Genomic DNA, 16,781 nt, shown 5'->3' with positions numbered 1-16,781 from the left:
ATTTTGTAGTAAAAAATTATAAAATGTACAACTTTTATATCTAAGGATTAAAAATTTAAAACAAGATTCCACGTAAGTAATTAATTCTGTTACCAAAAAATCTAAAATATACATTTAAACAGTTTATTTTTATAGTCATTTTAAGTACAAATTTGGACGAAATTACATATTAAAAACCTACTATATGTCTATGATTTTACCACGGTTTTTTGTTGATGTATAACGCGTTATAACTTATAAGTACCTAATAGATATTATGGTATGATTAATTTGGAATTTATTATAGGTACCTATTATAGGTCAATTTTTTTTTAATACCATAGATAAGTATATATATGTCTAATACATAGACTAGCTGATATACCGTCTCCGCTCAGAATCGTTTTTCTTATACAGTGATATTATATCATTGAATTCAAATTTAATACTGTCCATTATACAGTGACCCACTTCTAACCTACTGTACAGCAGAGCGACATCCACTTACCCACCTTTTTAATACATATTTTGGCAAAAATAACAACATAAATATTTACATATTTTGACTTTTTTATTACATAAAAATCCGCGCCCTAATTATAACATATTTATTATTTATGGACCCCTCCACATAAACTTGATCAGTGGAGCTCATATTATCTACTTGAAGAATAGATGAAAAATAAATAAATATCGCGAAGTAGTATACCTACCCAATGGTAAATGTACCAAATTATGGCCTGTCAATATACTTCTCTAGGGGCTTAAATAAATATTTTTATCGACCCGTTTGAGCTGGTCGAAAACAGTAAATAATGATTACTTCGTGTTTACCACCTTGCACGTACCTACATAAGTACTATCCTGCATTCCTACCTATAGACGTAGTAATATTTTTGTCGAATAATTGTTTAATCCATTATAATATGAAAACATATCGATTTTCTTTCGTTTGAGCGTAATACGTCATATTATGTGATATATGTTACGGTCAAATTGGAAAATAAAAAACTTTTCATGAATTGCTTAATACAAACAGAATTAGGTACGTAACCTACGTTACGTATACGACGGGTTTGGTGTAAGCGAAAGTTTAATTTTCGCGAATAGGTTTTTTAACGGACTATGCATGCCGACATAATAGCAGTTAAGTTATCTGAAGTCAACGCGTTTGTCCGATTTTCTAAAAATAAATTACGATATTATACCTAAATAAATACAATATATTCAACAACAATACTGTGGTAAAGATATCAAGTACTCGCTTGATCGCTTGAGAGTACTTGACAGGTCGATGACGATACCGATTGGGTTCGAGTGGGACGAATTTGACCGATCGTTGGTAGTGACTAAGGAGGTACGCTTGAAATCCCTTAAGTCTTCTTGAATTTTTGTGATTAAAACAAAAATATTAATTAGTCTATAATATTAACTAATTAATAGGTCTAATATTAACTAATCAATATCGAATATATAGAATTCTGGCCAGCTGTTCTGAAAAATAACTATGATTCCATATAATATTCGTGCAACGGTTATAGTGGTCAACGACTAATTGGCAAGAGTTTTCGCGCCAAAAATGTATCAATTCGTAGTAAAATAAAAATAGACACATAAAAATATAAAATACCTGTTATATAATAAATTATTAGTTGTATACAACTGCAGGTCAGTTGGATATCGGTGCGCCTATGTTATAAATTATATACCCAACCCAGGCATACGTATATGTATATATAGGAGTTCGTTAATATTTAAAAGAAAAATACCCCTAATTATTGTTGCAGCATTAATTATGTACGTTCGCGGTGCCGGAAACTAACCGACCTTATTCTTTAGGCCCGGGGGTATAAATTTTTTCGACTCGCGAGTCGTCGTCCTCGTTGTCGGGTCAACGTCTGGCCGTGGTCGTCGGTCAGGGTTCGTGTGTCCGCTCTTGACTTAATAGTAAACTTTATAATATATATACAGTGTGATCCATTTAAACTTTAAAACAAGACACTCATCGTTTCAAATCGATCAACTTTTATTATTAATATCGTTTTATTATCGTTATTGTTTAGTACGCATTTAAAGTATTTAAAATAAGCGAAGTGGAATGGTACAGAGAACCCTCTTAAAATGTTACTGCAACAATATGAGCACCTGCCCCCTCCCTTAAAAACAGCAACTATTTATGAGCGAGGTTTCGTTTTAAACTTGTCAGTGGTTCAACCCCTCTGTGAATAACTCACATTGCTTGCTGTACCCGCTTCACCCATCCCGTGGGTGTGTAACAAAGATGACGATCGCGATCGCCGTGGACGATGAAAGTTTTGAGTTAGTCGTCGATAAATTATTTAAGTGTGTTGTGTCTAAGTGTATATGTATATATGGGGGACCAAGAGGCGCACGCACCTATATCGTGAATTTTGTCTGACCACCACCTCCACCGCCGCCGCAAACTCCACCTCCACCACCGGTGCCGGTGCCGTGCAAACGCTGCCATGTTCGGCGGCGATTCATTAAAATCCCGAATTTTCGATCGCCAACGGAACGTGCCCCGCCGAGGTCATCGTACATTATATAGATTTAGGCTTTAGTTATACCTATATGTATATCAAACACCATATATATAATATTGTACACGAATAATACATATTATACAATATACATACAGAGAAGTGAGCGAAAACTGCACGACAGACCATATACGCATACAGGGTGTGCGCAATAGACGGAAAACACGTGCGGTCAATTATAATATGACAATCTATATCGCGTAGTTATGCCTTATACTGTAAATTATAATATATAATTAGGCAGGTGTACTATAGGAATATTATCTTAACTTTCGTGACCTTTCCTCTTATGCTGGACTACTATAAGGTACACACAACAATTTAAACTCTGAGATAAATCTATTTTCTGTTTTCACCCACGTTGTTCGATCAAGCATTCAAAACGTGGAATGATTTTCAATGTGTCACGATTTTTAAATGTTTTATTTTATCTGAATATTATTGAGACCTACGACTAAGTTATGACCGAAAATCCCTAAAAACCGTTAAACATACAAACTTAATGAATAGTGACAAATGCGAAGTAAGTCAATTAAACACTATCATAGTATACAATATAATATAATACAAATAATATAATATATAATACATGTAGTAATATGTAAAAAGTGATCTATTTGATTGAATTATGAACGAATTTGTTGAAATTATGAGGATAATGTAATGGACTGATTATATGTGAACCGTAAAAATGTGTCATATATTGTACCCAGAAATAAAAGTAATGCTCAAAGTTGACATTTCGATAAGTAGGTATCATAAAAATATATTATATGCACGCAAACTTTAATCAGAAAAGGCGAATGTCAAACATCGGTGGCTTTAATGTGGTCGACATTTTTACACTTTTGAATCATAATCATAAAAAATAATATTTAACAATAACAATCACTGGTCACAGTTTTTAGGTTTTTGATAGTTTTCATTTCCTTTTCGTAACTATTTTGCCACCAACGTTTGATGGGACCACTGCACCGGTTGAGAAGTTTCACGGTCGCCCTGTATAATAAGTCTCGTCAAATACCGCAGTCGGTCATTGTACAGCTGAACAGCGTTCGTTTTAAAAAAAAATGTATTTTATTATTATTATTATTATTATTATTATTTCATCGCGGACGCGGCGCCGAACCACTGACCCGCGCGCGCGTGTGGTCAGTGGCGAGCGCGTGCGTAGCCCTCAAACACGAAACCCCTTTGCCGACGTCGCACACCCACGCCATGTTGTACACACGCACACACACTTGACTCGCTTACACGCACACAGTCGCACGCACACGAGTCGTCGTCGTCGTCGTCGCTGGCCAGTAAATTCAGTGCCGTTCGACCCGATGGCCGTCGCGTTTGTCAGGTGTCGTCGTCGTCGTCTTCGTCGTCGCCGTCGTCGCCGCGGCGGTTCACTGCCGGAAGTCCGTCCCGACGTTGTTTCCGGTTGTTGACCGACCGGAAAAACAAGTCGGCATGCGGGAGAACAACAGTGGTACCGACGGCAGCGGCGGAGACGATCGCACGACTTCGTCGTCGTTCACGATCATCGACGACGACAACCATCAACACAACCACCGCAGCCGCCGCCGTCACCGCGATCACCATGGTCACCGAGATCGCAAAGATCGCCAAGATCACCGGGATCACCGGGATCAGCACCCACGCGAACGGGACCAGCGACACTTTGCCCGGTCCCTGGACTCAAAGCTCAAAAAGCTGCAGCAGCGGCACCCCGGCGATGGCGTCAAGCAGCACTCGTCCAGGAAACCCGTTTTCGTGACCACAGTGAAAACGGGCATTTTCCTGGACCCGCCGCCCGACTTGGCCGCCCTGCTCGGGCTCGACGACCGTTCGTCTCAGTCCGGCGTCGACTCAGACAGATACTACTCGTACTCGAGCAAGCCACGCGTACTCCACGACAGGCAACACCAACGGTGCACAGTCTCTTACTCTTGCCGGAAAACCGACGGGCAACCCGAGTGAGTATAGTATAGAATATTGGTAAGTCGCGGCGGCGACGGCGCGGTGGTGTTTGCCGAGGGTCACCCTAGCGATTTTTCGCGAGAATAATACCTTAGTCGTCAAAATATGTAGGTACCGAGATGTGAGCGAGTTGTCAGTTTATTTTATTTTCTCTAAATCTCACGGGAAAATCCTCGTAGTGACAGTCGAAGTTGATATTTTAGACGAATTCGATAGGTTTTTTGATTAGGTACATACCTCCCAACTGTAATTACGTATAAATACTTAACCTGCTATAGGTACTCGAATATATGTTAAATATTTGCTCAATTTTAATATATTGTTTTTAGCTTACCAGTACATACAAAAATTTGGCTATTTCAAAAATTAAACCACGCAAACAATTTGTCCTGTTCAATTCGTACACCTTTAAATTGGAATTTACTTAGGTATATGAAGTTATGAATAACTGTTAAAAACACCACATTTAAAACCAGAATTATGTCGTTGTAACTGCATATTTATAGTATCTATATAAAGTTTCTTAGAATGACGCTCGATCCGCAGCAAGGACGGTTGTTTCAGGAAAAACGTTTGGTGCATAGATGGCTCAAGTGACTCGAAGTAGCATGTAAACTCGGATTTAAAAAAATTTCGTTTTAAGGGGGTAAAAACATAAACGCTGTACGCTGATGGTTGTCGACATATTATATTAGTACCTGTTATAACCCCATTTCAATAATAAAATTATATGACTATTACCTATGTGGAAAAGGTAGATGATTAAAATAAAATTCACGTCCCAGACGTTCTGTCTTTTTTCGATTCTTCTTAAAAGTATAACATTCACGAGTCTGTGTGGTAATAACTAAAAAATTATAAACGACAGATTCGGGTTTAATATGTCCAAGACATATTGTCAGAAGAATCCCAGATGCAAACACCTTTTAAACAAGATTGATTGTGTAGTAAATATTGTTTTGTTCTATTGTTACGCATTAGATAAACAATAAGCATAGTGATTTGTTGTTAATGTATTGGAGGAATAATTCCTGGTGAATTTTTCACCTTATTTTATCAGGTATTTGTAAACGAGTTGAATTAGATTAATTTGTGTTTGTAGAATAAAGCGATTCAGTACTGCTGAAACATGGACTACAAAAATGGTTATGAAACCTAGATATCAGTAAGTGAGTGGGTAAACAAACAATTATATATCTCCCTATACCCTATAATATGTTTTGGAAGTCACCATGTGTGTGTTCATTACCGTACGGTTTTGAGTGGACTGTGTATGTTTCATATTATAGAGTCGATCATATTATAATATTGACTTCCGTGACTCAACTCACTACCCTTACAAATGTCTGAGACATTTCACTTCTGTCCTAAAACTATTTAACTGTTTACAACACACTCAAAGAATTACAATTTTCTAGTATTTGTAAATAATCGGTATAAAATCAATACTTATTTTGAATGGATATTAAAATGCGGTGAAGAATGAATTATTAACATTATTAATTGCTGGTAGTTACAATTTAAACCCTATTATACTAAATACATCAGATTATTTACGTTTTGTAAAATTATTAGCTACTAGCTAGGTTCACCAATACCTATGTATTTACTGGAAATTTACAGAAATAAATGAATAATATAATTTAATTTACATGAGCAACTCGGGTAATTGGATGTAAATGCGTTGTTCGTAATTAGTATATTATTTGAATTTTGAACATGTAAGTGGTCCTCGACTACTACAAAAAAACGTGATTTTATGTGTCAATAACAGTGAGTAATATTAATCTGAAGTACCTACAATTAGTTGTAAATCAGATAATATTCATATTCATACGTATATAATAGTATATACAATATAGGTACCACATTACCACAGGATAATCAACTTTACCGTGACCAATGACCGTGACCCTTGGCCGTTAAGGATATTATCCTTTTTAGAATTATTTTTAGAAGCAAATTTATACGCTCTATGCATACATGCATACTTATCTGTAACGACTATAACGAGTAGTGCAATTTAAGATTGATATCTAGACATAAATTTGCTCGAGTGGAGTGACCAAAAATACAAGGTTTATACCCTTCTGAGTTGTATAAAAGCGGGTAATACCTACAAAATATAATGTATAAAATAGATTGCATTATGATAACGATTTATAAATGTATTTAATTGTATTAACGTCGTAAAAAATCAATAATGGACGCCATAGTAATTATTTTGGTAACGGCTATTGTTAATATAATATAAATAAAATAATGTGAATGCATACAATTATACGATTTAAGTAGATGCCTATCATAGCTCTAGTAAAATAATATATTATGTCCTTTTAAAATCAAAAATCAATAATTAATACATCAAAAGATAATATTAGTATAAGAAGCGTAATATTAAATTATTATTTCGGTCACAAAAGCAAAATATAAATGCCTGAACTTATCATTTTTATCATCAAATATTTAAATCGAAATTGGTAGGTAGTGTAAAGTTTAATTCGATGGTATTTCCTAAGGAAAATCGACGAATATAAAAATATGTATTTAGTTTTTTCCGATGAGTACTGGCTAGTTGTCAGAATCAAAAAATCCTCCACTTCAAAACGGTTTCAAAAACGATCTCTACGATTATCAAAAAACATCCCACCAGTTCTTTTCGGTAAGGCTCAAGTCCCTCCGGTTTACGATGTAGAGAGTCTCAGAGTAAAACTCGTTAACAATATCAAACAAATATTATAATATTTTTATTGGTATTATCACGACACCTGGGAAATTTATAGAAAACTATAATTTTGGCTCGTTCACATAAAACAAAACCTTAATTTTTTTTTCTATTTCATAGTTAGTTATAACGTTGTATAAGTTTATTACGTTTATTTAGGGCCGTAAATTCTTAATTCTTATAAAAAAAATAATAGTTAAGAAACACCCAAGTTGACTTATGTCTTACGAACCTAGCACGCGAACCGGTCGTTAAATATTCATACCTTTTTTTTTTTACAAACCATAAAACATTCGCTCGTCCTCTCAACAATCTTGCACACCCCATTTGCTCAATCAATTCTTCGAGAACTTGAATTTGGGTCAAAATGACGTGTAAATTATGTACTTTTTCGTTTAATTTTTTTTTCTTATTCTTATTTACAGTATGTGCAAACAAATGGGTTACACGAACATCATGCACGACAAACGGGTGGTCAGAGGCAGTAATTTTGCGAAAAAATCGTTTGTAAGTGTTACATGTCACTTTTTTTTTTTGGACATCTCGTCTTCTTTATATTACATGATTTTTTTTTACACGATAAAACATATTATAATATAATATTATTAAAAATATTTAGCGTCCAAAGTGGAACCCATATTTTGGGTATGCTAAACAGTTGTCGTCGGAGGTGAGCGTCTTGCTTACACGCATGCGCTACAGATTTTTAATTTTCGTTTTTGGTTGATAATTTATTTTTTTATATTTTTATTATTACATGTTACGTTATATTTTGGCTTTTGAAAACGCTGCGGAATTGACATTAGCTCACTTTTTGCTATTGCATATTATTATGAAAACGATTTATTAAATATCAATCGGCGTTTGAAGTCTATGATATTATTATTTCACAGATGGGTAAAGAGTCACCCGCGGCACGGGAAGCCGAAGCTCGTCGACGCGCCATGGCCAGGAAAAAAGCCATAGACTACCAGACCAGAGCTATGCGATTACACCTGGGAGCGCCGAAACTTCCCAGAGGCCGACAGAACGTGGACATCCAAACCGATGTACATCTAGAAGAAGTAAGGATTGTAAAATTACATTTAAATGTTTGTGTTTGTATACCAAAGGTTCTAGTTACGATAAAAACATTTAATCAAGTTTGTTAAGTTCCATATAAGTATACATAACCAATACTTTCGTTTAAAAATGCGTCCTTGTAGTATTCCTTTTTATTACACTGCAGTGGTTTACACAAATTAGTGTCTACCAAATTATTAAATCAACAAATATATTTTATTTACTTACTTTACGCCTACTTTTTATTCACGAATCTCTCATCGTGTACGGCGTGATTAAACAAATTAATACTTTATTAACTGTAGATTTTGATCACAGTTTAGATATACAAACAGATGTGTACCAACTACCAACATAATCATACCTAGGTAAATCTACCTAAACTTAACGTACCTACATAATATAATTTTGCAAACGAACTAAAAATAGTGACAACTTATTACTATGGATAAATGGACAATAGTCAGCAATACTAATTGTAGGATTAAAAAGAACTTGCCAAGTTAAAATGTTTAAAAATAATTAATTGCTTAACTTTTCATTCGCCTTTAGATTTTCCGTTAAGATTATACGGTACTATGATAAATAGTATTCCATCGAAATCAATAAACATTTATTCGCATAAAAACCGTAGTGCATAGTATTATAATAAAGGTATATCGGTGCACTCCGTTTTGATATCTAACATGCGTTCTGGGACATGGAAAATAATTCAATAATTCTATAAAATATGTATTACGGTAACGTGTTTTGATGTCTGTCGTGCACGTTGAAACTTAATGTATACCATCTACCTAGGTAGAAGGTACCTATATCCATGACAAAATATAGATAGGTATGTCAGCGACAATACGACGTATTTGAATCTCGTTTGCATATCCTCTTTTTTCCTATGTGTTATAGGTTCTTCCATGCTTTGATATACGCGACCGATAGAGAACATAACACATGGTAAAAAGTGGAGGATATGCGTATCACAATGTCGCAGCTGACAAATCTATATAATATTTTGTCATGCCCATAATAGTATAATATTATTATGATTGCAATGATAACGTGATTCGCCCAGAAAATAATAATTAATATGATTTTTTGAACTCGACAGTTGTACGATTATCCAGTATCCCAGACGTTCGGGGCGCAGACTGAATTCGATCAAGAGATGTTCTCGAATCCGGGAACTGGGACGTCCGCCGGCACCGACGCATCTACCCAAGTAGACGACAAAGATGTAAGTCCGTCGCCGGACCACGGTTCGGGTAAAAAAAAACAAAAAACAAACCATATGTGACCCGAGGAATGACCGTCAGCGTGCTTTCCCTACGACGTGTTTTTGTTGTTTTTTTAGTTATTCGACTTCGACACCGAGGTAACGCCAATAGCTGAGGCTCTAATATCCGACGCCTTCAGAACAGCCATGCAAGAAGTGCTCTATGAAGATGAGCTGGAGACGAGGGCCCGGCAACAAAGGGCGCTGTGCATGAAGCGCAAAGTCGAGGAGATCGAAATGAAAAGACTGCAGTACCAAGACGAAAGGCTGAAACAAGTTATCGTGAGTTTCCTATATGTTTCTATCTGTAGTAAAAAATAAATTAATACCTATTGAATCATTATTTACGATACGGCGTTCGACGAGAATACGATCACGCGAAAAAACAGTTCATTCACAGTAATTTTAAAATATTATTAAATACCTATTATATTATATTTTTAAACTACAGTCTTAAATGTATATAATTTAGAATACAATATTGTTTTATATCAAAAATAAAGATATTTTTAATTATACTTTTTATTCTGTGGACTATATGTCTATATAGAATTTTAATTTAAGTCCTTCATCGAATTACACAGACAAAATTTATCGGCTATCCGAAAATATAATAAATATCTAATATTGAACTTGTTTTAAACTCGATTCTATAAATTAAATATAATATAACATATAAATGCAGGTTTTATTAAGAACAAGATTTACTTACACTTAGTTTAGAAGAGTATTACTTAGAAGTGTTTTTTTATACATATATAAGTTATTATATATCAAATCATAATACGCTTTGATTATCATATCAATACCAATATGACAATATGATATAAATTTATTGCAGGCTGAACATAGTACAATGTTCGACGAAGGCGATGAAAGAGAAAAACAACGAATCTCCTCGGAGTTGACTTCGGGCCGTGTGACTGATTTGTTGCCTAAAGTACTTGACGATCTGAGTGAAAAAGGACTCACAACCACGACTGCAAATAAATTAGAAAGTAAGAACACATTATTCCTACCACAAACTTCAGTCTTGAATACTATATTCACTACAATATTCTATATCATCACCGACAGGTCCGGAATTCGTGGCATGGCTAACAGAAGAACTGCAAGCTGATAAAACGAAACACACCGAGAGCGACGAAATTTTGAAAAGTATGAATGACTTATGACTATTTAACAAATTCGAAGCATAATAATATGATATAATATTGTCAACGCGTAAAAACTTGTTTTAAATGGGTTAAAAATAAGGTGAAACAATACGCACGTAGTTACATCACGTCATTCTTGATTTGGTTGGTTGTTTAAAACTATATTATGCACGATAAAAACGTGAATGTTGTGCAATTTTTTGGTACAAAGTATTATAATGACTTATAATGAAGTCTTGTAAGTTTAAACAATTATTATTACTATTATACTAAATAATTCGGCATAAGCACACTGCAGCTGTTAACGATTTTAACTCAACCCCCCAACAACTGACATCACAAACCATAAACCCCTGGTCGACTTTTTAATATAGAAAAAGAAAAATTATAATAAACTGCAAATTGTTTAAACAGTTTTTAAAGTATACATCGATTAATTATAGGCACCTAAGGCATTTACCACATTTTAGTATATAACACTCAAATACTCACGGATATATTAATAAAAACAACATTTCAGAATATAGATGAACTTATAAAATAAAATTAGTTAATCCGTTATTTAAAAACTTAATGGAAATAATATAAAATATAAATATTAAATAATTCAAAAATAACACTAACGTCTAATCGTTGTTCTAAGTCCTATACCTATCGGATAATACATATTATTATTGTTGAATTTGGAACCGTTGACTATTGCACTTTTATGATAAACGTTTTCTACACTTGTAATAAAACAAAAACTATATGTAAATTTCTCAAAACATTATTTCTAACAAGTTTAACAAAAAATGATTATTATTTGTTTTCAGGTATGATCCACGATCTAGTAAGTCGTCGTTTGGATTCATACAACGAAACTACTGACGTGAAGGATATTGAACGACCCGAAGAACTATTTAAAGAAATCGAATCGATAACATTAGAATCTGACAAAAAAATTGAATCGGATAGCTCGACAACAGCTGCTAAGGATAGCTAGAGATTAGTTAAGACTTAAGAGCGTTTCGTTAAAAAGAAAAATAAAGTTTCTATGCATTTTTCCCACTTCACGCGACACAGAATGTATTTGGACAAATATCAATAGGTGTTTTACATGTGTCTTGCATATAAAAAATATTCAATTTAATATAATCGTATAATATAGGAACAAAATTAAATATTACAATAGAGGTATACCCTATACGTATGAGACGGTAAAGCGCTGAAAGTTAAGATACACTCTGTTAAATAAACATTTAAGTACAAAATTGCTCGGAGTAGTCACAATTTGTATAAATGCTTCCTCGTTGTTAGTGTAGTCATCATAAATCCTCATCCACCAAGCCAGGCATGATAAGTTTCAATCTCATATAATCCAAAAATTGTAAGTGATTACTTGAATTCCTTGAAAAAATAACATTTTTTTAATAGTTTAAATTCTAAAGTGATTGTATACCAGTAAAGTACCTACCTATAGATATAAGTACTACCTACCATATTATGCATATTTTTCTTCGTGACAGTTTATAATAGTTTCAATTATAATGTAAGAAATGAAATATAATACCTGATTAGTTTTTGTTTCACCCCGATTTAAAATTTTTACAAACCTACGGACAAATTTCAGCGTAAACGCGTTTATAACACCTTTACCTATATAATTAGGTAGCAAACACATTTTGAACCAAACGAGAAGTGGAGGAAACTTAATATTTTTGAATATTACAGTATAATGTTCGTTGTTGTGTAGTTGTAGAAACCAAAAAATGTATACTTTTAATAGATGAATACCGAGACGATGAGCTTCAATCAAAAAACGATGCGTCGTTGTATCGCTATAATATATACATAATACATATTATATAGATTGAAAAAATTACGTACGCCTAAATATATTATTATATTATGTGATTAATTATTATTAAATATTATATACAATATTATTATTATTATTACAAATTTGTTGAGTCGTATCAAAAGTTTATGTATTTTCGAATATATATATTATATAATAAAAAAAACATACTAAAAAAACAGTGATTTTTCATGTGCGTATTCTGGGGGGCATATCATATATGACAGTGGACGCCGTGCAGCGCTTATTAAATCACGATTAAGAACAAGTATTGTGCGGTCTACGTAAATCCATAAATTTGGAAAGAGGGTTATAGTCTTGTTTCCATTTTTTCCCCCAATTATTGTTTGTGGGGTCCCGCAAAAAGCAGCTGTTGCGGGCATTGGCTCGCAAAATACGCATAATAGAAAATCCATATCTAATACATCTAAATTAACACCGCCGTAACTGCATCCGAGAAATATTAATATAATAATATAATATTATTATCACTATGATACCCTCTCGTAATATTTTTGACATTGACAAATTGATAATAACAGAACGTGTCTGGTTTTACAAAAATATCATGTTATGTAATATATATGCGTTTCGTTCTTCGAGTGTTGTCCTACCTAATAATATTGCTATGAAAACTAAAATTAAAGATTTATTTCCTTACATTTAGTAAATTTATTTATTTTTTTGCTTTTTTAACATGATAATAGTAATTAATACATGACAATGGTATACATTACAAAGTTATTATGGTGGCTTAATGCTAAGCGTTAATTAAACAATTGAGTCGTGAGGGCCGTATAAGGTGGCATAGGATCGGTGGTCCTAAGTTGAGTTGGTACTGCATTGATCCTGTTAACTTCTGAATAGACTTGAAAAAGCTATCGGCCAAATTTATGATGTGGTCCCTCCAAAGACATGGAACTTTGAGGTTTTTGTGAATATTTTTGTTTTTTACAAACCATATGGAGCATTTGTTATCGTTCTTAAGATATTGTTTTGAAATATTTGAAGATTTCTTAAGTGAGTATAAACACGCGTTTGCTCCAAATGGGACAAATTCGGATTCATAATATATACTCCATCCAATATATTGTATCTTACGAATCAAAAAAAGTCCTTTGGTCTAATATCAAAATTGATTAGGCTTATATGTCTATTTAACTTTTAATTTTTTGAGTTGGGTCTATTTGTAAGAGAAAACGTATTAAATAATTTAATGTAATATGCGTTATTTATTGTGTTATGTTTGTTGCGTTACGCCGTTACATAATGCTTTATTTAATTTTTGTAAGCTTAAAAATATATCATTATTGTCTGATTTGTCTGAGTGGTTTTTACAAAGAGACGTAAACAAATATCGTTTCGAAACACGATATTAAAATATTGTAATATTAGGTACTATCAATATTGTGACCTCTGTTTCACCGTCGTCGATTTTAAACTAAATTATATTAACGTGGTGGTTATTATTATACATATAAGTAGGTATTCGTTATTATGGACAATACATTTTTATTATAATCTCTTTTTTTTTTTTTTTTTGTCATATTTGTTTTTATTTGTACAATCTATATAAAAAAAATATTTACAATAAGTACAATGGAGATAATGATAATATATTGGTAATTGGACATGGTTGACTTGTTGAAGAGACTATTCATTAATAGCACTTCATAAATATTATAATCTCAAAAATTAATATTTGTATACCGTACAATAACGGAAGTATTCGTATCGGCTTCGACTCGATGCCAGTGGTATGGACGTATCGGCTCTCAATCAACAACATTTTCCTTCCCATTTACAGGCTGAGGACTGACTACAGTGAGAGGAAATTCTCTGTAGGCATGGTTAAAAATGTTGTTGAAGCTTAAAATAAAAAAATTGTGTTGACTTTTCAAAAATAACATTATGTAAAAATATAGATCGTGATTAGAGCGCGAATTTTTATGTAAAAACATGTTTTTAATAGATGTATACATAACTGTGAGAGTAACATAATATTTCAATGATTCATAGTACAATTAATCTGAATAAAAAATTGTATTTTGCATAAAGTGCATATTTATATTCCATATTACAGATATTAAGGGGATATTATATTCATATAAAATCATATTTGTTCAAATTTCACTAATTAAAATATATATATTGTATCGAAATATATCAAGAAATTAAAAAATTTGTACTTATTTTCAACCATAGACGATAGACCTAATAATAGATAATCTATCTATCTAGTATCTATGATTTCAACTGCTGCGATAAGACGTGACCTGAATAATTGGTAATATTTTGAAACAGCGTAAATTATCACACTTTTTTCTCCAGTGATAACGATTTATCATTTCGTATTCGAAGTATATTAAAATTTAAAATTTACAAATACCAACAAATTTCTTATATTTTTTAACTGCTGTGTTTTTATTTACAAGTTTTAATTTATCAAAATGCCGAAACAATGATATAAAAAAATCAGGTTGTTTATACGGTAGATTGAACCTTTTAATACAGAGGAGAAGTTTTCAGGAGTGATGTGGTATAGTGTGATATATTATCATATTTGTGATGGTAAAATTTTGTCAAACTCCAATTTTAATTATTATTTATTAATAATAATCCTTATATACAATGTGTTCCGCAGGAAATGACCAGCAGACGTCTTATGAAATTATACCCAAAATGATGAAGAAATATATTTTTTAAGGTATGTGTTGTAACAGTAAAGTGTATGTTGTTGTCATCGAAAGCCGTGAACAATTGTTGGAGCATATTAACATCGCAGCAGAAGAAATACGACAGAATCACTCAGAAATACAAAAGACTAGGTACACAAAGTATTTCATTTAGAGCTCAAGCTTGTTTGCAGTCAGATGGGGAACATTTTGAATTTTTTTGGAGCTATAGCTGTCTTCGCTCGTTCAGTGCGTTGGTGTCTCTGTCGTCGCCGTCACAACAGTCGTCTTCAGCACCTACGCGCACGACACTCCGCACTAGCCGCCAATCGTCGTCAAAAACGCCAGCGATCGCACTTTCCGCCAGCGGAACTGGACTCGAGCACGTATGGAGGTGATCAGTGGCCTTTGCTTCTGCACACGCACCCTCGCCATCACGTATTCATTATATCATAGCACAAGCTTTTGTTTATATTCAAACAATTACATTAATTGTATACTTCTTGAGTTAAGTAATATTATTTTGAGATTTTCACATCTATTTATTATTAACCAATGAGAACGATTCATAGTCAGCCACGAGCGATAAAAAAACAAATATTTGTAATCGATTCGAGCTTAATCTTTCTACTCCGAAAATGGTTTGTTTAACAAGGCCCGGACAAATGAGATTTTCTTTAGCATTCCGCAAGAATGAGCGTTACAATGTAGTAACTTACAGAAATTATTTGAAGGATGCCGATATGTTTTTGAGCATCCGTCGAGGACATCAGCTGATGTGCGGAAGGTTGTTATAGGACCGGACATATGTTAAAAATTTGTTCATGTACACGTCACTTCAGATTTGTGGGTCTTATGCGGTCTTATCGTCTTAAGTTATATGCGAGCTGCGATGACCACTTGACGCCGGTGTTTTATATTTAAGTGCTTTTAATATTATTCATTTGTTTTTATTTGTTTTTATAGATGAATTGGGACTGCCTATAACTGAAATGACTAAAGCCTTCCTTAGACCCCGTATCAAAATAGGTAGAGGCTATGTGTCCAAAGCCCAGACCAAAGAACCAATTGAATCTGCTGTAGAAGCTATTTTTAAAGCATGTTATGAACGTATTTTCCGTTAGCTAGTTAACTACATTAATCGGCGTATTCACCCATTGGTTATCAAAATGACCAACAGTCATTGCTGAGAACCAATATTGAACTAAGTGGTAACTCAGCACCGCGGTCCCAACGTTGCTTGTCTGAACTGTGTTATATTATAACGAGACGTTTGCATATAATATAATGTTTATTATAATAATAATATTATAGCTGGAACGCGTAGCCGAATATACGCACTTGTTATCCCGATAAATACACCTCGTTGCAATGGTTATAATGCAATTGTGACATTGTTACTTTGTAAATAACATGTTTTTTATATGAGTTAAAGTTACTAAAGCTGTTAATATTGACATTAAATAGATTACAAAAATATAAAATGATATAATAAGGATTTCGTTTACCGAATTCACTATTAAATTTAAACATTCGAAAAGTAT

General features: G+C 33.3%; 1 protein-coding gene across 4 annotated transcripts in view; it reads left to right on the top strand.

Annotated features, from left to right (window-relative positions):
- LOC100573057 (radial spoke head protein 3 homolog) overlaps positions 1-11,772 on the top strand; it is an 18,548-nt gene extending 6,776 nt beyond the window's left edge. Inside the window, exons 1-9 of one of the 4 annotated variants that reach the window (XM_003248293.4) lie at positions 3,803-4,504; positions 7,659-7,740; positions 7,853-7,903; positions 8,127-8,297; positions 9,401-9,526; positions 9,644-9,847; positions 10,407-10,563; positions 10,643-10,723; positions 11,538-11,772. In XM_003248293.4, the coding sequence (XP_003248341.1) occupies positions 3,999-4,504; positions 7,659-7,740; positions 7,853-7,903; positions 8,127-8,297; positions 9,401-9,526; positions 9,644-9,847; positions 10,407-10,563; positions 10,643-10,723; positions 11,538-11,707 (1,548 nt within the window). In that variant the 5' untranslated portion in view covers positions 3,803-3,998 and the 3' untranslated portion in view covers positions 11,708-11,772. Of the gene's footprint in view, positions 1-3,802; positions 4,505-7,658; positions 7,741-7,852; positions 7,904-8,126; positions 8,298-9,400; positions 9,527-9,643; positions 9,848-10,406; positions 10,564-10,642; positions 10,724-11,537 lie in introns of those variants that run through there. The other 3 variants (XM_003248294.4, XM_003248292.4, XM_029488407.1) reach the window with 3 other exon arrangements.
- The last annotated feature ends 5,009 nt before the right edge of the window (positions 11,773-16,781 follow it).

Source organism: Acyrthosiphon pisum, chromosome A1, assembly GCF_005508785.2.
Source record: "Acyrthosiphon pisum isolate AL4f chromosome A1, pea_aphid_22Mar2018_4r6ur, whole genome shotgun sequence".
In the NCBI taxonomy this organism is placed as follows: Eukaryota; Metazoa; Arthropoda; class Insecta; order Hemiptera; family Aphididae; genus Acyrthosiphon; species Acyrthosiphon pisum.
This window is presented reverse-complemented; position numbering and strand designations above follow the sequence as displayed.